The sequence below is a fragment of the Heterodontus francisci genome, unplaced genomic scaffold (genome assembly GCF_036365525.1).
Source record: "Heterodontus francisci isolate sHetFra1 unplaced genomic scaffold, sHetFra1.hap1 HAP1_SCAFFOLD_1802, whole genome shotgun sequence".
In the NCBI taxonomy this organism is placed as follows: domain Eukaryota; kingdom Metazoa; phylum Chordata; class Chondrichthyes; order Heterodontiformes; family Heterodontidae; genus Heterodontus; species Heterodontus francisci.
This window is the reverse complement of record NW_027140361.1, coordinates 20013-42645: the sequence shown is the minus strand read 5'-3', so window position 1 is coordinate 42645 and position 22633 is coordinate 20013. Positions and strand designations below refer to the sequence as shown.

At 42.6% G+C, this 22633-nt stretch overlaps 1 protein-coding gene across 1 annotated transcript in view; it reads left to right on the top strand.

The window, feature by feature from the left end:
• LOC137359345 (lysine-specific demethylase 5B-like) overlaps window positions 1–22633 on the top strand; it is a gene marked incomplete at its 5' end in the record, with an annotated part of 44824 nt that overhangs the window by 3039 nt on the left and 19152 nt on the right. Inside the window, 2 exons of the mRNA XM_068025365.1 lie at window positions 2545–2715; window positions 21623–21757. Of these exons, the coding sequence (XP_067881466.1) occupies window positions 2545–2715; window positions 21623–21757 (306 nt within the window). The remainder of the gene's footprint in view (window positions 1–2544; window positions 2716–21622; window positions 21758–22633) is intronic.

The window sequence follows — 22633 nt, the reverse complement described above, 5'->3', positions numbered from 1 at the left end:
GAGGAAGGATATTAGCTCAGAGAATCCTGATGTGGAATCTGTATGGGTGGAGCTAAGAAACACCAAGGGGCAGAAAACATTGGTGGGGGTTGTATATAGACCCCCAAACAGCAGTGGTGATTTAGAGGATGGCATTAAACAGGAAATTGGAGATGCATGCAATCAGGGTGCAACTGTAATTATGGGTGACTTTAATCTACATACAGATTGACTAAACCAAATTAGCAATAGTAGAGGAGGAATTCCTGGAGTGCGTACGTGATGTGTTTTTTTTTTGGACCAATGCGTTGAGGAACCCACTAGAGAACAGGCCATCCTAGACTGGGTATTGTGTAATGAGAAAGGATTAGCTAACAATCTTGTTGTGCAGGGTCCTTTGGGGAAGAGCAACCATAACATGATAGAATTCTTCATTTAAGATGGAGAGTGAGAGAGTCGATTCCAAGACTAAGGTCCTGAATCTAAATAAAGGAAACTATGAAGGTATGAGGCACGAGTTGACCATGATAGATTTGGGAATGTTATTTAAAGAGTCGACAGTGGATAGGCAATGGCTAGCATTTAAAGAGCACATGGATGAATTACAACAATTGTTCATTCCTGTCTGGCGCAAAAATAAAACTGGAAGGGTGGCTCAACTGTGGCTTAAAAAAGAAATTGGGGATAGTATTAGATCCAAGGAGAAGTGTAAAATGGCCAGCACAAGCAGCAAACCGGAAGATTGGGAGCAGTTTTGAATTCAGCAAAGGAGAACAAAGGGATTGATTAAGAAGGAGAAAATAGAGTGAGAGTAAGCTTGCAGAGAACATAAGAACTGACTAAAAACTTCTTTTTGATATGTGAAGAGAAAAAGTCAGAAACCGGGGAATTTATAATGGTGAACAAAGAAATGGCAGACATTAAATAAGGACTTTGGTTCTGTCTTCACAAAGGAGGACACAAATTGCCTCCCAGAAATGTTGGGGAACATAGGGTCTAGTGAGAGGGATCTAGTATGAAAGAATCGATATCCAGCAGGGTGATAAAAAGGATACTGTAATTCGAAGACTAATGAAGATGACACAAAGCTGGGTGGGAGTGTGAGCTGTGAGGGGGATGCAGAGAAGCTCCAGTGTGATTTGGACAGGAGTGAGTGGGCAAATACATGGCAGATGCAGTATAATGTGGAAAAATGTGAGGTTATCCACTTTGGTGGCAAAAACAGAAAGGCAGATTATTATTTGAATGGCGATAGATTGGGAAAGGGGGAGGTGCAGCGAGACCTGGGTGTCCTTGTGCACCAGTCGCTGAAAGTAAGCGTGCAGGTGCAGCAGACAGTTAAGAAGGCAAATGGTATGTTGGCCTTCATAGCGAGAGGATTAGAGTACAGGAGCAAGGATGTCCTGCTGCAATTATACAAGGCCTTGGTGAGACCACATCTGGAGTATTGTGTGCAGTTTTGGTCTCCTTATCTGAGGAAGGATGTTCTTGCTATGGAGGGAGTGCAGCGAAGGTTCACCAGACTGATTCCAGGGATGGCAGGACTGACGTATGAAGAGAGATTGGGTCGATTAGACTTGTATTCGCTAGAGTTTAGAAGAATGAGAGGGGATCTCGTAGAAATCTACAAAATTCTGACTGGACTGGACAGACTAGATGCAGGAAGGATGTTCCCGATGGCGGGGAATTCTCAAGACCAGTGGTCACATTCTAAAGATAAGGGGTAAGCCATTTAGGACTGAGATGAGGAGGGATTTCTTCACCCAGAGAGTGGTGAACCTGTGGAATTCTCTACCACAGAAAGCAGTTGAGGCCAAATCATTAAATATATTCAAGAAAGAGTTAGATGTAGATCTTGGGGCTAATGGGCCCAAGGGATACAGGGAGAAAGCGGGAACAGGTTACTGAGTTTGGATAATCAGCCATTATCGTATTGAATGGCAGTGCAGGCTTGAAGGGCCGATTGGTCCACTTTTTTTTTCTATGTTTCTATGATACAAATGAAGCAATGGCAGGAGGGAGTGGGTGACTGTTGTGGGTGGGATGGAGGCGGTGATAGCAACCTTTGAGAGGATTTTCGAGTTGAAGTTGTTTTTCTGTGATAAATTGAGCAGCGCCATCTTTAATCCTGACAGCTGCCTGAACGTTGCAGACAGTGACGTTTTAGTGGAAGAGGCTGCAGTTGCATATGTGCTAGTACTGCACCATCTAGTGGTTGCATTGTCAGCAAACGCAGCCTTAACAAATTTAGTACATCAACAAAGGAACTTGTAAAAGCATTGAATGTACATGAAAGAGGTAAGAAGGGACTTGTACACAATGAGAGGAAAAGTAAGTTATGCAGATATTGGTGAGAAAAATAGCAGGTTGTTTGAAGGTGGGGGGGGGGGGGGTGAAGAGAGAAGGATCAAAGCCTTAGTTACAAAGAATTAGCGGAAAAGCTGTAACACTTCTACATTGCAGAATACTTCGATCGCTATAACCTCTTCATTAGTGCACATATTTTATCTCAGTTGTTTGTGCTCTGTAGACTTTGTATGCCAAATGCTTCTGCTTTCTTTGCAGCTTGTTGCAGAAGAAGGCGGGTTTGAAATAGTTTGTAAGGAACGGCGATGGTCTAAGATAGCGCACAAGATGGCATATCCGCCTGGAAAGGCATTGGGCTCACTACTTCGATCTCACTATGAACGTATCCTGTACCCCTATAATCTCTTCCAATCTGGAGCCAGTCTTCTGGTGAGTAGTGTATTTAATAGGTGCTTGCAGTTATTTGGATGCAGACTCTCTAACATTCCTGAATGAAGCAATAACGATAATTGAATGATCTTGAATTGATTTTGGTGCTGGGCAGATGAGCAGCCCTTTGTAGTAATTGGAATAATAAATGTAAGCATCTTCCCAGACTCTGGTGATTTTTATTATTACGGTTTTATTAGTTGCAAGGTTTACCAGCAGTAGTGAAACTTACTAGTAGTGAGGTTTATTGATTTTTAAATTAAGAAAAATAAATGAACGCATTATGAAGATGGCAGGGCAGTTGATGTGTGTGGGTGAAGGCCAGTGTGATCCATGGCAAACACATCTGCAGCGTCTGTGGCTCGTGGAGCTTCGGCTCAGTGAGCTGGAGACCGAGCTGCAAACACTGCGATGCATCTGGGAGGGGGAAATTTACCTGGACGCTTGGTTCCAGAAGGTAGTCACACCCCTTAGGATAAGGTCTTATGATCTGGTCAGGTGCAGGAGGTGCGAGTGAGGCAGGTAAGGGAATTGAGAAGGCAGAAGTGGAGGAGCCTCAGCCCTTGCAATTGTCCAGCAGGTTTGAGGTTCTTTCTACTTGTATGGATGAGACTGAGGGAGACAGAGTGGATGAGCAAACTGACCATGGCACCTAAGTACAGGAGCTATTCAAGTGGGGGGTGTAAATAAGAATGTAATGGGTAGTAGGAGATAGCATAGTCTACAGCCAAGAGCGAGAGTCCTGAAGGCTGTGTTGTCTGCCTGATGCCAGGGTTCAGGACATCTGCTTGGGGCTGGAGAGGAACTGGGAGGGGTAGGGTCCAGTTGTTGTGGTCCACATGGGTGTCAACGACCTAGATAGGACTAGGAAAGAGGTTCTGCATAGAGTGTATGAGCAGCTAGGAGCTAAATATTTTTTTTTAAATAAAAAGCAGAACCTCACAGCTAATAGTCTCTGAATTATTATCTGAGCCCTGAGCAAATTGGAGTTGGGTAAATAAGATTAGAGTGTTAAATGCATGGCTCAAAGATTGGAGTGGGAGAAATAGGTTTTGATTCATGGGGCACTGGCAACAGTACTGGGAAAAGTGGAAACTGTACTGTTGGGATGGTCTTCACCTGAACTGTGCTGGGACCAGTGTTCTGGCGAGTCATATAACTAGGGCAGCGAAGAGGGCTTGAAACTAAATAGTGGGGGCGAGGGATCAAGTGAGGGAAGATGTGATAATTTAGGGAGAGAAGGCAAAAGAGCAATAAGGGAACTGATCATCTTCAGTGTGGCAAGAAGGGAAGATAGAGGGAAAGAAAACTGGTATCGGGAAGTAGAAAAGTAGTCAGCAAAATTAGACAAAGTGAAGGCGAACATCAAATCGGATCAGAATGTGGAATAATAAAAAGGTCAAGTTAAGGGCACTCTATATCTGAATGCATGCAGCATTTGCGACAAGGTAGATGATTTGAAGGCATAAGTAGAGGTAAATGGGTATGATTTAAATGCCATTACAGAGCCGTGGTTACAGGGTGACCAAGACTGGGAACTGAATATTCAAGGATATTTGTCATTTAGGAAGGATAGGCAAGAAGGAAAAGGAGGTGGGGTAGTGCTCTTAATAAGGGACGAGATCAGTACATTAGTGAGAGAGGATCTTGGATCGAAGGATCAAGATGTAGAATCAAATTGGGTGGAGCTAAGGAACAGCAAGGGGTAGCAAACTTTGGTGGGAGTTCTTCATAGGCAACCAAACAGTAGTGGTAATGTTGGTCATGATATAAATCAGGAAATTAGAGTTGCATGTAACATGGGTAATACAGTAATGATGGGCGATTTCAATTTACATACAGATTGGGTAACCCTAATCAATGCACATGCTGCGGAGGATGAATACCTGGAATGTGTCCGAGATGGGTTTCTGGAGGAGTATGTTGAAGAACCAACTAGGGATCGGCCTATTTTAGATTTAGTATTGTATAATGAGAGGGCTAATTAATAATCTTGCTGTAAAGGAGCCTTTGGGAAATAGTGACCATAATATAGAATTTTACATTAAGTTTGAATGTGATCTAGTTCATTCTGAACCTAGTCTTAAATCTGAACAAAGGTTGTGAGAGGCTAAACATCTAAGTCCCAGGAAATAGCTGTAGGACTTCCTCAGGGTAGTGTCCTAGGCCCAGCCATCTTTGGCTGCTTCATCAATGACCTTCCATCCATCCATAAGGTCAAAAGTGGGGATGTGCGCTGCTGATTGGCACTGAGCATCGTACGTTCACCGCAGCTCAGATATTGAAGCATGATGAAGGGTCACTGACCTGAAATGTAAATTCTGCTTCTCTCTCCACAGTTGCTGCCACACCTGCTGAATATTTCCAGCATTTCTTGTTTTTATATCCCTTTTGTAGCCTCTTTGTCACAACTTACTTTCCTACCTATCTTTGTCATCAAATTTAGCAACCATACCTTTCAGTCCCTTCATCCAAGTCATTTATGTAAATTGTAGTAAGTTGAGGCCCCAGCACTGATCCCTGTGGCACACCACTCGTTACATCTTGTCAAGCAGAAAATAACCCATTTATACCTACTGTTTCTTGTTAGCTAGCCAATCTTATCCATGCCAATATGTTACCCCCTACACCGAGTTTTTATTTTCTGCAATAACCTTTTATTTTATTTAGAGGTACAGCACTGAAACAGTCCCTTCGGCCTACCGAGTCTGCGCCGACCAACAACCACCCATTTATACTAACCCTACAGTAATCCCATATTCCCTACCACCTACCTACACTAGGGGCAATTTACCTATCACCTGCAAGTCTTGGGCGGTGGGAGGAAACCGGAGCACCCGGCGAAAACCCACACGGTCACAGCGAGAACTTGCAAACTCCACACAGGCAGTACTCAGAATCGAACCTGGGTCCCTGGAGCTGTGAGGCTGCGGTGCTAACCACTGTGCCACCCATTTATGTGGTACTTTTCAAGTACTGTGCATCTATCCATGTGACATCTTCAAAGAGCTCCAATAAATTGATTAGACATGATTTCCCTTTCACAAAACCATGTTGACTCTGCCTGATTACCTTGAATTTTTCTAAGTATCCTGCTATAACGTCTTTAATAATAGCTTCTAACATCTTCCCTATGACCGATGTTAAGCTAACTACCCTGTAGTTTCCTGCTTTCTGTCTCCCTCCCTTTTTGAATAAAGGAGTTACATTCACTCTTCTCCAATCCAATGGAACCTTCCCTGAATCTAGGGAATTTTGGAAAATTAAAACCAACGCATCAACTATCTCTCTAGCCACTTTTAAGACCCTAGGATGAAGTCCATCAGGACTGGTCAGCCCACAGCTCCAACAATTTGCTCAGTACCACTTCCCCTCCCTCCCTTTTCCTGATTTACAGCTATTTCTGGGAGATTACTTGTATCCTCTATAGTGAAGACTGATGCAAAATACCTGTTCAATTCATCTGCCATCTCCTTATTTTCCCTTATTTCCCCAGACTCACTTACTATAGGACCAATGCTCACCTTAATTCTTTTTTTAAATATCTGTGGAAACTCTTACTATGTTTTTATATTTCTAGCTGGCTTTCTCTTGTATTCTAATGTTTTCCTCCTTGTCAATCTTTTAGTCATTCGTTGCTGTTTTTTATATTCTGTCCAATCTTCTGACCTGCCACCCATCTTTTTTTAGTGCAAGTCCCCTGCAGTCTCACTTGGGTTCGGAGCCGTACTCTAGACGTAACAGAAATGAGTAACTCAACACCAAATAATGTTGAACAGTAATTTTATTGAGTAAGTAATAAACAATGATAAAGGAAAGAAAGGTAACTTCCTTTAAAAAGAGTATAGAAAGACAAAAAAACTTACACTGCTAAAACACCAAATTAGTCTGTAAATGACAACTCCCTAAAATGGTACCGTTCCCCCTTGGTACATACATCACCAAGTCTCTGGAGAACCTTGCAAGGGGGTGGACTCTCCTGTCAGTCACTCTGTCGACATCCCTTCCTCCGTAGTCTTTAGTGGTTGACTAGTCCACTCTGGCTGCAGCCCTGAACGTTGCCCCTTTTAAGTCCAATTTCTGGCTCTATTCCAGCTTTGAGGCCTCCCATCAGACTTAAAATAAGAGTCTTGACAACCATGAGTGGCAGTTCAAAAGAGATTCACTAGGCTGATTCCTGGGATGAAGGGGTTGACTTATTAAGAATGGTTAAACAGGTTAGGCCTTTATTCATTCGAGTTTAGAAGAATGAGGGGTGATCTTATTGAAATGCACAGGATTCTGAGGGGGCTTGACAAGGTAGGTGTTGAGAGGATGTTTCCACTAGTGGGGGAATCTCGAACTAGGGGACATAGTTACAGAATAAGGGGACACTCATTTAAAACTGAGATGCAAAGGAATTTCTTCTCGAGGTTAGTGAATGTCTGGAATTCTCTGCCCTGGAGAGTTGTGGAGGCGAGATCGCAAAGTAGTATTTAAAGAGGAGGTAGATAGATTTTTGAAATATCGCAGAGTTGAGGGCTATGAGGAGCTGGCACGAAAAAGGAGTTGAGGTCTGGGGCAGATCAGCCATGATCTTATTCAATGGTGGGTAGGCATGAGGGGCCGAATAGCCTACCCCTGCTCCTATTTCTTATGATCTCACAGGCACTGAGGCCGTTCAGGCTGTTTACACATCCTTTGCTGTGTCTCACCTGCCATCAATTAGGCTATATTGTCCATCAATTAAACCCCATCTTCTGACTCCTTAGTGGACCACCCCATGCGCAAGGTTATCCATTGTCCTGGCTTGTAGTTCAAAGGTCATTGAATACCGTAAGAACTGTCTTCTGTTTAAACAGTATTTTTAAGCGAAAACCAGTAGGTGGACAAAACAACAGCTGCGAACATGGCTTGCTTTGACCAGCATGAAAACAAAAGGAAGGCGTTTTTGGGAAAATACACATTCACAGTTAATACTGAGTGCCATTGATTTCATAATTAATTACTTGACTTAATCAGAGCACAATCACAATTCGTTTTAAATCAATGTCTACAAAGTTAATCTTTATTAAACCTGTAGTGAATTTTTACAGGTTTTTAAAAATCAAAAGCAAGACAAGTAAAATGCAAAAACATACAAAAAGTAGTGGCTGCAGGCCTCAGGCCTACACTTTGCATAATTATATGCTTTTTCTTTAAGTTTGATACCTTTAAGTTTTCAGGATGGTGGGTCCTCCCCTTGGAATTTTTCTTGTTGGAATGTATCTATTCTGTGTATTCTGAAATATCCCCTTAAATGTCTGTTACTGCATATCGATTGAGATGCATCTCTATATCCCTTAACTTACTTTGCCAGTTTACTTTTGCGAGCTCTGCTTTCATGCTCTCACAATTGCCCTTATTTAAGTTTAAAATACTAGTCTTAGACCCACTCTTTTAAGAAACTATCCCGAAAACATTTTATGAATGCCTCATCTCGGCTACCTTTGCCCATCTGATTTTTCAAGTCTATATGTAGATTAAAATCCCCCATGATTATTGCCATACCTTTCTGACGAGCACCCATTATTTTTTCCTTTATGCCCTGTCCTACAGTGTGGTTACTGTGACTTCTGTGACACAAGTGACTTCTTGCCTTTATCATTTCTCATCTCTAGCCAAACTGCTTCAACGTCCTTGTTTCCTGAACTTAGGTCATTCCCCCTCTATTGTGCTAATACCATCATTTATTAACAGAGCCACCCCTCTACCTTTTCCTAGCTTCCTGTCCTTCCTAAATCAGGTCCTAATCTGTTATCTTGCAGCCATGTCTCTAATGGCTATCGAATCATATTTATTTCTATTTGCGCTATCTGTTCATTTGTTTTGAATGCTCTGTGCATTCAGATACAGAGCCTTTAGTTTTGTCCTTTAATTATTTTTGTAAATTCTAGCCTTATCTGCTGATTTTACTGTAGATTTGTACGCTGTCTCTTTCTGTCAAGGTCAGTTTATCATGTCCCATATTAATACCTTTCTCTCTCTTGCCTTATCTCTACTTTGATTTACCACATCTTCCCAAATTTGATCCCTTGCCTCCACTATTTAGTTTAAAACCCTCTCTACTTCCCTAGTTATGCAAATTGCTAGAACACTGGTCCCAGCATGGTTAAGGTGAAGACCATCCCAACGGTACAGCCCCACTTTTCCCAGTACTGGTGCCAGTGTCCCATGAACTGGAACCCACTTTTACCACACCAGTCTTTGAGCCATGCATTCATTTCTCTAATCTTATTTGCCCTATGCCAATTTGCACGTGGCTCAGGTAGTAATCCAGAGATTAACTTAGAGTTGTTCTTAATTTGGTGCCTAGCTCCTCATTCTGACTATGTAGAACCTCTTTCCTTGCCCTGCCTATATCTTTGGTACCTACATGGACCACAACGACTGGATCCTCGCCCTCTCACTAAGTTCCTCTCCAGCCCTGAGCAGATGTCCTGACCCCTGGCACTAGGCAGGCAACACAGCCTTCTGGACTCTTGCTGTTTGCTGCAGAGAACAGTGTCAATCCCCCTCACTATACTCCCGACTACCACTACTTTCCTTTTGGCTCCCCCTGCTTGAACAGCTTCCTGTGCCATGGCCAGTCTTCTCATCCACCCTGCATACCTCACTTTTGTCCACACAGGTTGCAAGCACCTCAAACCTGTTTAACAAGTTTTTTTAGTATTTGTATTTCTTACCAGACAGCATCCAACTGAATTTGTGTATTTCTAAAGCTCTTATCTTTCTAGAATTGGAGTCCAAAACTGCACACTGGTATTAAGGCTTTGTTTAGGCTTATGATTACCTCTTGGCTTTTATATTTTGTACCTTGTGATAAAGCCCTCAACCTAAGGTGCTGGGATCTTTCCCCATCCATCTTCTCAGTCACCAATACATCTTTTGTGACTGACAATGGCATGCTGTTGGTAATTAATTTTTAACCTCCATTCTGTGCAGAAGACTATTTCATCCTACCCCACTGCCTCTACCCATTTCAGCACAGTGTAATCTGCAATTGCTTCTGCTACCTTGATATAGTGACTGAAGTCACACATAAGCCAGACTGGGTAAAGCTTTCTTCCCTAAAGGACCACGAGTGAACAAGTCAAGTTTTTAGAACAATCAACAGCTTTGTGATCACTTAATGAAACCAGCTTTTCGAATTTCCAGATTTTTAAAACTGAATTCAAATTCTCAAACTACCAAGGAGTGAATTGGACTCACATTTGCTGGATTACTTGTCTAGCAAAAACTACTACTGTACCCCTGTTTGACTCTAAGCTGAGTCTTGAACTTCATGCCCTTGTCACCAAAAGTTTCCTATTTTCACCTACGTAGTCTTTTTCTGTCCTTGTCTAATTTCCACTGCCAATATTTTCCTCTTGGGTCCAAGCTCAATTTAACCTTTCCCTCGTCAAGGACAGATGTTCCTTACACAGTTTCCAGTTTGTCGAACTCTGCTGCCCCTGTAGTGTCCTGATTTAGCAATTCCCACCAGATTGAATTTAAAATCCTTGTTCACATCTGTCAGGAATGTGATGGAATACTGTCCACTTGCCTGGATGAGTGCCCGTCCAACACCACTCAAGCTCGATGCCATCCAGGACAAAGCAGCCTGCTTGATTGGCACCCCACCCACCATCTTCATCATTCATTTCCTCCACCACCGATGCACTGTGTACCATCTACAAGTTGCACTGCAGCAACTCGCCAAGCCTGCTTTGAAAAGCACCTTCCAAACCTGTGACCTCTTCCTTGTCCTAGAAGGACAAGGCCATCAGATGCATGGGAACGCCACCACCTGCAACTTCCCCTCCAAGCCCCACACTACCCTGGATTGGACTTCTATCTCTGTTCTTTCACAGTTGTTGGGCCAAAAACCTGAACACTGTGGGTGTACCTACACCAGATGGACTGCAGCAGTTCAAGAAGGCAGTTTACCACTGCCTTCTCGAGGGCAATTAGGGATGGGCAACAAATTCTGGCCTTGCCAGCGACACTCGTATATCCCATGAAAGAATTTTTTAAAAAGTGTCCTCGCACTCACTTCATCTAACCCAGCAACCTATCCTATCCTTCTCTCCCTCATGTGTTTAGCTAGCTTCCCCTTAAATGTATTTATGCTGTTCACCTCAACTACTCCCTCTGGTAGCAAGTTCCACATTCTCACCACTCTAGGAAAAGTAGTTTCATGTAAATTCCCAGTGGGATTTAGTAGTGACTGTCTTATCTTGGTCTCTGCTGCAAGTGGAAACATTTTCTCTGCATCTAACCTATGAGCTGTTTTATAATCTTAGAGACAAGAAATGTTCACGATTCTCCATGCGTCCTAACTAAGGTTCTATAAATTCTATTCTTGTAGAAATAAGCACCAGTGTTTTTTTTTCATAGCATTGTTAACCTGCACCACTACTTTGTAATTTGTATACCCCTGAACCCTCTTGTCTACCCCATATAGACATTTTCTAAGGAGTATGTGGCCACTTTATTTTTCCTACCAAAATATATCCCTGGCATGTAACTATATTGAAGGTAATTTCCATTTAAATGCCCATTCTGCAAGATTTATTACTGTCTTGTATTTTGTTGCAGCCCTCTATTAACCACGTCCCCCAATTTGGTGTCATCCACAAAGTTTGAAATTGTGCTTTTTGATTCTTGAGTCCAAACCATTTGTAAATTGTATATAGCAGGTCCAACCCCCAGTCCTGGTGGAACACCACTTCCTACCTTCTGCCAGTTAAGTAACTACCTTTTTTAACCTTTTTACTCTTTCTTGGAACTAGTTTGCTATCCATTCTGCTACTTGCCTCTGACCCCACATGTTCTCACCTTAGTCATGAATCTACTATGTAGTACCTTTTATTGAAGGCCTTTGGAAATCTAAAATTGTCAACTGCATTATCCATATCTAACCCTTTGTTACTGTCTACAAATCACTTAAAAACTCTGGCCTGCCCTTTCAGTCCACAAAATTGTTTTTTTTTCTTTCTTGAATCATGACTTTGATCTGTGCTTTTATGTCGGCAATTAAAATGTGAAATAGTTGGGTAGACATTTATGATGGAAATGGGGGAGAAAAGAAACATGTGCATGTGTACATTAATGAAAAATCTTCAAAAGAAGTGGTCAGTATGGTTTGCCCAATATTGTATCAGTCAAATGCTTTTTTAAAAAAAAAAGTAATCTTCCACTTCTCTTGGTAATTAAAACTTCTAGTCATAGTCACTACGGCACAGAAGGAGCCCCTTTCAGCTGATCGAGTCCATGCCAACTCTTTGTAGAATGATCTAGTCAGTTCCATTCCCCCACTTTGTTATCATAGCCCTGCAAGTTTATTTCCATCAAGTGCCTATCCAGTTTCATTTTGACATCATTCATCATTTCTGCTTCCCCAACCCTTGTAGGCAATGAGCTCCAGGTCATTACCACTCGCTGTTTTAAAAAAAAATCTTCCTCGCATTCCTCCTACATCTCTTGCCCAAAACCTTCAGCCTGTGTCCCCCAGTCCTTGTGTCATCAACTAATGGGAAAAGCTTTACTATGTCCTGCCATAATCTTGTACACCTCTATCAAATTTCCTCTCCGCCTCCTTTGTTCCAAGGAGAACAATCCCATTTCTCCAACCTAAACTTGTAGCTAAAATCCCTTATCCCTGGAACCATTCTGGTAAATCTTCTCTGCACCCTCTCAAGGACCTTCACATTCTTCCTAAAGTGTGGTGACAACTAGATGCAACACTCTAAGTGTGGCTTAACCAGAGCTTTATAAAAGTTCAGCATAACTCCACTGCTTTTGTACTTTACCTCTATTTATGAAGCCCAAGATCTCATACACTTTGCTTATTACTGTCTCAAAGATCTATGAACCTCCAGTTTCTTTGTCTTTACACGCTCTTTACAACTGTACCATTAAGGTATATTATATCACTCTATTGCTTTATTTAGAGATATAGCAGTGAAACACACTCTTCAGCCCACCGAGTCTGTGCCGACCATCAACCACCCATTTATACTAATCCTACATTAATCCCATTACCCTCTCACATCCCCACCTTCCCTCAATTACCCTACCACCTACCTATACTAGGGGCAATTTATAATGGCCAATTTACCTATCAACCTGCAAGTCTTTGGCTGTGGGAGGAAACCGGAGCACCCGGTGAAAACACACGCGGTCACAGGGAGAACTTGCAAACTCCACACAGGCAGTACCCGGAATCGAACCCGGGTCGCTGGAGCTGTGAGGCTGCGGTGCTAACCACTGCGCCACTGTGCTTCTGCCAAAATGCATCACCTCTCACTTCTCTGTATAAAATTTCATCTGTCACTTGTCCATTCTGCTAGCCTATCTACGTCCTGTTGATTGTGTAGCAGACAGTGAGGATAATACCATTCAAGTTTGATATCATTGGCAAATATTGAAATTTTATTGTATTCCAATATCTAAATCATTTTTACATCTAATATATGGTTCTAGCACTGACCCTTGGGCAACACCACTGTCGACCATCCTCCAGTCTGAAAAACAACCATTTACCAAGACTCGCTGTTTTCTGTCCTTAAGTCAGTTTTTTTTTAATCCAAGCTGTTACGACTGAGGCGGGAGGAGTGCACTGTTTGTTCTAATTCCATTTCTCCGCTGGTCACAACATATATTAAAATTTTTTCCCACTTACTGTTACGGTCGATCATAGAGCCTATTTTTATCCCAGAATAAAACACACCAATCAGGTTTCTTTAAACAACAAAATTATCAGATTATTATAAAACAAGTCTTAACCAGTAATGCAGTAAAGCATAAAAACACAGATTGAAATAAAGTTCCCTTTTTACCTTAGCCCTTCGCACACGCGCACACACACACATATAATATGTGTATTTTATTTTATTTAGAGATACAGCACTGAAACAGGCCCTTCGGCCCACCGAGTTTGTGCCGACCATCAACCACCCATTTATACTAACCTACACTAATCCCATATTCATACCATATCCCCACCTGTCCCTATATTCCCCTACCACCTACCTATACTAGGGGCAATTTATAATGGCCTATCAACCTGCAAATCTTTGGTGGGAGGAATCCGGAGCACCTGGCGAAAACCCACGCAGACACAGGGAGAACTTGCAAACTCCGCACAGGCAGTAATATACTGGTTAACCAGCAAAATAGTGATTTTTATTTTTATAGCTCTATTTCAGACAAAGGCTGGTTTTCCTCAAGACCTGTTAGTGCCCCTTTTTTTAAAAAAAAAATTCCAGGGACATTTTTTTTCAAAGTCAGGTGGCCTTTACATGCCCCCCCCTTTTGAAAACCCCAAAGTTTAACATTTCTTCAATCTTTCAAAAATGAATCCTCAAAATATATTTAACAAAACAGAGGCACTTTCGTACCAAAGCTGATACTGATCCTCCTATTCCATGAGCCTCAATTTTGTTGACCAGCCTTTTTATGTGGTATTTTTGTCAAGCACTTTATCAATATAGATAACATCCATTGCATTCCCTTCATCAAAAAATTCTGTTGGATTAGTCAATCCATGCTGGCTCTCCTTAATTAACTGAAACCTCTCCAAGTGCCTGTGTTTACCCCCAATTATTGTTTCTGAAACCTTGCCCACCACTGATGTTAAACTGTGCGGTCTGTAGTTACTAGGAATGTTGTTACACCCTTTCTTGAATAAGGGTGTCATATTTGCTACTCTCCAATCCACTAGCACCTCCCCTGTATTTAGGAATGATTGGAAGGTTTATGGCAAGCTCTTCCTCTGTTTCCACTCCAACTTCCCTTAACCTGGGATGCAAGCCATCTGGACCAGGAGATTTATTCACTAAGCATAGCCAGCCTTTCCAGTTCATCTGCTTATGAATTTTCACTCCATCCATATCTCTGTCCCATATAAGAGCCTGGATTTTGCAGTCATTGGGGAAAGGATGGCACTCACTGCCCACAAAGAAGTAACCAGCTCTGTGGCTATGATGTCAGTTTCATTCTCTAGCCATAAAATAAAAGCAAAATACTGCAGATACTGGAAATCTGAATTAAAAACAAGAAATGCTGGAAATACTCAGCAGATCTGGCAGCATCTGTGGAGAGAGAAGCAGAGTTAACGTTTCAGGTCAGTGACCATCAGAACTAGCAAATATTAGAAATGTAAAAGGTTTTAAGCAAGTAAAGCGGGGGTGGGGCAAGAGATAACCAAGGAGAAGGTGTTGAAAGGACAGGGTCAGAGAATAACTGACCAGAAGGTCATGGAACAAAGGCAAACGGTATGTTAATGGTGTGCTGAAAGACAAACCGTTAGTACAGAGAGGGTGTGAATTGACTGTAAAACAAAAGCACTCCAAACGCAAACATTAAAAAAAAACCAAAACAATGGGTAGGCTCAGTAGAAACAAACTAAACAAACTTAAAAAAAAAACCACTAAAAATAACCAAATAAAAAAGGAAAAAAAAAACTAAGCATAAAAAGGGAGGCCCATCATGCTCTGAACTTATTGAACTCCGTGTTCAGTCCTGCAGGCTATAGCGTGCCTAATCGGTAAATGAGGTGCTGTTCCTCGACCTTGCGTTGATGTTCGCTGGAACACTGCAGCAATCCCAGGACAGAGATGTGAGCATGAGCGCTTGGCCGGGGGTGGGGGGGGGGGGGGGTGGTTGAAATGGCCAGCAACAGGAAACTCTGAGTTATGCTTATGGACTAAGCGGAGGTGTTCCGCAAAGTGGTCACTCAATCTGCATTTGGTCTCCCCAATGTAGAGGAGACCACATTGTGAGCAGCGGAGACAGTATACTACATTGACAGTCATTCTAGAGCCAGCTTTACTGCCTGCGATGCCGTAGAGCTGGCTCTAGAATGAAATTGACATCATATCCGTCAGATTGAAGAGTTCTCACTGACAGCAAACCAGGAAGTAAAACGCACTGATTTATCAGTCAATTTCTAATCATTTTACAGAGTGAAATTAAGATTGGGACATACAATTGGGATTCCAGTAGAATCTGATAGAGGCCTTTAAGATTATGAAAGGGCTTGATAGATTAGACATAGCAAAAAGGTTTACATTTGCAGGGAGACCATCAAGACAAGATGGTCACTGTCTGTTGGATTTACTAATCAGGAGAAACTTCTTTGTGTAGAAAGTGGTGAAAAGATGGAACTCACTACCACAGGGAGTGGTTGAGGTGAATAACTGATGCATTTAAGAGGAAACTAGCTAAACACATGAAGGAGGAAAGAACAAAGATCCAAGAACAGTACAGCACAGGAACAGGCCATTCGGCCCTCCAAGCCTGCGCCGATCTTGATGCCTGCCTAAACTAAAACCTTCTGCACTTCTGGGGTCCGTATCCCTCTATTTCCATCCTATTCATGTATTTGTCAAGATGCCTCTTAAATGTCTCTATGGTACCTGCTTCCACCACCTCCCCCGGCAACAAGTTCCAGGCACTCACCACCCTCTGTAAAGAACTTGCCTCGCACATCCCCTCTAAACTTTGCCCCTCTCACCTTAAACCTATGTCCCCTAGTAACTGACTCTTCCACCCTGGGATAAAGCTTCTGACTATCCACTCTGTCCATGCCGCTTATAACTTTGTAAACCTCTATCATGTCGCCCCCTCCACCTCCGTCCTTCCGGTGAAAACAATCCGAGTCTATCCAACCTCTTCTCATAGCTAATGCCCTCCAGACCAGGCAACATCCTGGTAAACCTCTTCTGTACCCTCTCCAAAGCCTCCACGTCCTTCTGGTGGTGTGGCAACCAGAATTGCATGCAATATTCTAAGTGTGGCCTAACTAAAGTTCTGTACAGCTGCAGCATGACTTGCCAATTTTTATACTCTATGCCCCGACCGATGAAGGCAAGCATGCTGTATGCCTTCTAATGAATAGGATATGTTGATGGGGCTAGAAACTGAAATATGATGAATAATTATTTTAAAATCAGAATGGGGGGAATGATACTCCAGACCCTTAAAATTTCTTTCAGAGCAGGAGAGGTTGTTCAGTAATTATGACTTGGGGCTGGATTTAATACTGTCCCCCATGGCGGATTTGAAAGCGGGGTGGGCATTTAATCAGGCAGGATGGTGGCGGGTGAAGACCCTGCCACTTTCCTGCCTCTGCCCCAGTTAAGTCTGTGGCGGGAAGGACAGTGGACTTTCCTGCCCTGCTGCCAATTGAAGTGCTTAAGTGGGCATTACTGCCCAATTAAAGAATTCTTCCCGCCCAACAGCAGGCGGGCCTGTCCCCATGCAGGGAGCATGACGAGTAAACCTGTGCGGGTTGCTTGCCGTCTCCCAGATGGATGGGTGAGGAGTCCCTCATTCACATGCACTCAGTGAGCGGTTGAGGGACTCTGCATTAGAAAAGGATAGGGAGGGCCCTAAGCGTCTTTACCGACCCCTCCCCACCCTACAAAACCCTACCTGCCGTCACTCACCTGTGGCATGGGTCCATCGGCGATCCTAGGCCTCAGGTGGGTGCAATACCAGTAGCAGCCACTGCTTCAGCGGTGAAGCTGCTGAGTGAAAGAGCTGCCCGCCTCTGGTCGGCAGCTCTCAGCAGGCAGGACCTCTGTCCCCAGGGCCCTTAATCCCATGGAAGGCTCACTGCTGCCTAGTTAGTTGGGCACATAATGTGGCGTGCCTTTCTGAAAAGAGGTGACGGGCTCTTGCTGGCTCTTCAGCCAACTGGCGAGACCCCCGTCGCCTCCTATTAAATACTGTTCTCGGTATGCAGTTTTAAAACTAAATCAATGATGTTTTTTGTAAGAATAGTGCGTATAAATTACTGATTTCTCTGTTTACATCTGCGAAGGCTGCAACAGCACACCCTGTTAAGCAGGGTATCCCTGACAGCAGCATCCGAATTGCCATGTTTAACTGCCCATGTGCAGATGTGAGGAATTGCTGTCAGTTGTACACAATGACAGCGAGCACTGACAGTTTTGCCATCATTACAACTGCAATTTTAAAAGATGAGGGAAGCTGCACTTTTCATAACATGATTTAAATTGTACCCATTGAATTTTCTTCATTTTAATGCTTTATTTCAAGACCTCACCTAGTCTCTCAAGCATGAGCTTTAAATGGATATATTTAGCTTTGTCCTAATATTGCAAGTTATCAACTATGTATGCATTCTGCTCATACAATTTTCAGAATTTCCCAGCATGCAGTTTGGGTGGTTCTGAGGATGGGCAGCACTTGTGATTGCAGTGCCATTGACAATTAGAAACATTTTAAAATATGTTACGCGTGTAAAATTGTAGTACATTTATAGACAGTGAAGGTTAGGCAACATTTGGAATGTTGCTTTGGGGCACCCTTTATAAAAGACATTAAAACTCCTCCTCTTCACCTTCCCCCACCCTCATCTCTCTTTCTCTTTCCCCCCCCCCCCCCCCCCCCCCCAAGCTGCCAGTCCACAGCACCTGCTGAAATACTCCAAATGCTGACACACACACGCCCCGCGCGCCCCCCCCCCCCCCCCCCCCACAAAAAAAATACAACCTCCCAATTCCTATGGACCCCAGGATTCTGTTCGGAGTTCCAATTCCCCTCCTTCCAAATTTATAGGACCTTGATAGCATTTCCAGTGCTGTCTGATGCTAACCTCCCTTTCTCCCCCCACAAATGCTGTCAGATGTTGGTGTTGCCTAAAACCTATCCTTGGTGCACTCAGAGCCAGGAAGGCCCTTGTTACTGTTAGCCTCTATTCGACTTCAGTCCAATAATACTGGAGGCGTGGCTGCATTTCTACTGTTTCTGGATCTGTTAGCAATGCTCTCCCCCAAACCTGTAAGCTCCTACCCAATGCCCTTCATAAACCACAATCACTTTTCTGGTGATTCCATATCCCTGGGCCTGCCACTCTAAGTACTGCTAGACTTTTGAGGCCCTATCCCAACATTGCCACACTTGGGGTTTACTTCTCATTGCTCTCAGATCCTAGGGCCTCTTATGTTGTCAGTGGCCCAGTTAATGCCATTCAGTATAATACTATTACAAAGCCTCCATCATTGAGTATGCCATAGGCAATTTTCTGTTGTAGGAAATAACACATGGAGAAAGGTTAGTTAAATGTGGCTGGTTAGTGCAGTTTTCTAAAAGGTTAACCCACCTAACTACTTTAAGTAGTTGGAAATCATTTGACAAGGTACTACCTAGGAGATTAATGGGGAAAGTAATGAGAAGGAATTAAGAGGACAATAGTCATGGGAAAGAGAAATGATTGAAGGGGAAAACTGGTGCTGGTATGAGGGTGTTTCAGACTAGAAAGATGCAAGTTTTCTCCAGGGATGTGTGTTGGACACTCCTGTTTTCTAATATATGTAAGAGATATGGTACTCAAATTGGGCGAATACTACTGATATCTGACACCAAATTCTGGATATAGCAAATAGAGGATTGTGAAAGTCTACAAGTGCGCAATGTAGAAGGATGAGCAGTTGGGTGCAGATACACGTGTAGAAAAATATTAAATGATATATTTGGTATTGGGGCAATTAAATGCACTTTTAAATGCTCAGATTTTAAAATGGAGTAGGGACAGAGGGACCTTGGTGTGTCGAAACACTGGCCACTTAAAAAGAGCAAGAGCCAGAACCTGTTGAGAAGGAGACTAGATAAACTTTTTTTTAGTTTTACACCTAGCACTCTCTTGCCTGCCTTCTACCAGTTCTGAAGAAAGTTTGCACCCGAAACATTAATTTGGCATTCTCTTTTTGATTCTTTTGGATATGCTGTGTATTTCCATCATGTTTCTGTTCAGGTATTCTAGCAGTTGACTCAGTAGAAGTCCCTGCACTCTATGCTGAAAGTGGTGCTTACTAAAGGAAATGTGATCTCTGCCCTGCACAATATTTGACCCCACAGCCATAAAATTTAACTTGTGGATTAACTTTGAGCCCTACTCTAACTAGTACTTCAGTAATGTACAAGTAAGCGCTACAGGGTGTAGGAGGGTCTGAAGGGGCACAGAGCAGTGAGGGAGATGACAAAGGATTGTCCAAAGCAGATTAAAACTGCAGAAAGTTGATGGGTTGGGGGATGGGGAAGAGTAGTAAGTTCTAAGAACATGGAACTGGAAATAGTGCAGTATATATATTCCATATGTAGACAAATTAATTTTTTTCACTTTTTTTTATAATAAACATATATGGGCTTGCTTAAATAGCGAGAGAAACAGAGTTGATGTTCATCAAATGCAACTGGGCTTTGATGAAAGGTCACAGACCTGAAACATTAACGTTGCTTCTGTCTCCATAGATGCTGCCTGACCTGCTGAGTATTTCCAGCACTTTCTGTTTTTATTTCAGAATTCCAGCATCTGCAGTATTTTTGCTTTTATTTTAATGCTCTGGAGCCATAAGTTCAAATTCCTCCCACCCCCCCAATGGTAGCTGGGGGACTTTAAATTTAATAAATGTGGAATAACATGCTAGTTTCACTAATCATGAAACTACTTAATTGTTGTAAAACCTCATCTGGTTCATTAATGTTCTTTAGTGGAGGAAATCTGTCATCCTTACACAGTCTGGGCTACACGTGACTAGACTCTCAGCAATGTAGTTAACAATGTAGTCTCTGAAATTGCCTAGCAAGCCACTCGGTTGTATCAAACTGCTACAGAAAAGAGTGCTGTGGGTCTACCTACATCACGTGAATTGCAGTAGTTCCAGAAGACGGCTTACCACCAGCACCACCTGCTCAAGGGCAGTTAGGCATAGTCAATTGCCAGCCGTGCTGACATCCCAAATGCCAAGAACAAATTAAAACTTTTTTTAAATGATCTAAATGAACAGGAAATTTCATCCAGGCCAAATAGGCAAAAGTCTCACGTGGCCAGTTTTAGCAGAGGCCCCATGCTTTGTGCACTTGTTTTTGTAATGGATTATTGAAGTCTTTTCAACCCTTCTCACTTAAACATTTTAATCTCTTCCTTAGTACCTCAACCACTGTAGTGTAGCGGTTATGTTATAGAATTAATGACCAGAGGCCTAGACCTGTGGTCCGTAGACCACTGGTGTCCATGGGCATGTCCAAAATGCAAGTCTTGCAACGTTGCGGCTGAGGCTATATACGAGAACTGGCCCGAACCCTCATCCCCACCACTGGCATGATAACTCACAACCAGACTGGCTCCCGCATGTGCGGCATCACCCGTCATAAGAGTGAGCAGCAATGTAGTTTTATAAGCAAGATTTATGTTACTGTTATAACATATAACTGAGATCGGATTTTCACCACTTGTGGGACTGAAAACAAAACTAGTTGAATGTGGAGCCTGACATGAGACTGAAGTTCTCCAGCTTGGAACCAGACATCAGCTCACCTATTCTTCCCATTAATTCTGAAGAGTTTTGTTGCAGTGGCAAGCGAATGCAGCTGGGGTAGGACTGGTAGGTGGTCTGCGGCATCTTTTGGCCCACCTAAGTGGTCTGTGAATGAAAACTTTTCAGAACTACTGGCCTAGACCAATAATGTAGAAAATGAGTTCAAATCCCACTATTTTTATACATATATATATATATATATTTTTTTTTTTTTTTTTAATCTGGAAAGAGAAAGCTATCAAAGTGTCCATTGAAGCTGTTAGAATTGTCATTAAAAACCCAACTTGGTTAATATATTTTAGGGAAGGCAGCCTGCTGTCCTTACCTGATCTGACCTAATTGACTCCAGTTACATACTAACTGACTGTGAAGTTATCTGGCATGCCACTCAGCTATATCAAGCAGTTTCAAGAACAGGGCAACTAGGGATGCCCACATCCTCAATGAATTTTATATATTAAAAAAAAAAGTAGAAATCAAGACTTCTGTTAAGTTACATGCTGGAAAGTGCTGCAGTAGTTTTCAATTTGCATCAAGACTGACAACTTTATTTTCAGTGTGTCCAGAAGCCAAGTCTGATCAACGATGAGAAAGACCAAGAGTACAAGCCACATGATATTGTTCAGAGACAGTCAGTGCAATCCTCCGAAATGAGCATACCAGCACGACGAGCGAAACGCATGAGATCAGAGGTGGGTACAGGTCTGCATGTAATCAATTTGCACAGTAACGGTGCAAAATTAGATTGTAACTGGTTGTACTTCAATCTGTGCATAGGCTGTGCAAATAAAATTTGGATTAGAAAGGGTAACCAGATCAAAACCTGGTTTCAGGTGTCCCAACTGAGAGTTTCTTTAATTTTATCTGTTAGCTTACGGTGTCTTATAAGGGTTCATTATAACATTGTGAATTGAGAGAATGCCAACTGTTTTTTCAGATGCTTGAAATCACAGAATTGTTACAGTGCAGAAGGAGACCGTTTGGCCAATCATGTCTGCACCGGCTCTCCGAATGAGCAATTCACTTAGTGCCATTCCCCTGCCTTCTCCCTGTAACCCTGCACATTATTCCTTTTTCATATAACAGTCAAATTCCCTTTTTTGAATGCTTCAATTGAACCTGCCTCCACCACTTTCAGGCAGTGCATTCTAGACCTTAACCACTTGCTGCATGAAAATGTTTTTCCTCATGTCACTTTTGCTTTTACCAATTGCTTTAAATCTGTGCCCTCTTCTTGATCTTTTCACAAGTGGGAACAGTTTCTCCTTATCTACTCTGTCCAGACCCCTCATGATTTTGAATACCTCTATCAAATCTCCTCTCAGTCTCCTTTTCTACACGGAAAACAGTCCTAACTTCTCCAATCTACCTTCGTAACTGAAGTTCCTCATCCCTGCAACCATTCTCATGAATCTTTTCTGCACTCTCTCCAGTGAATTCACAACTTTCCTAAAGTGTGGTGCCCAGAACTGGCTGCTGGCGAAATAGTGTATTGTACAAGTTCTTGTACTCTATGCCCCTGTTAATAAAACCCTGGATACTGTATGCTTTATTACAAAGAACAAAGA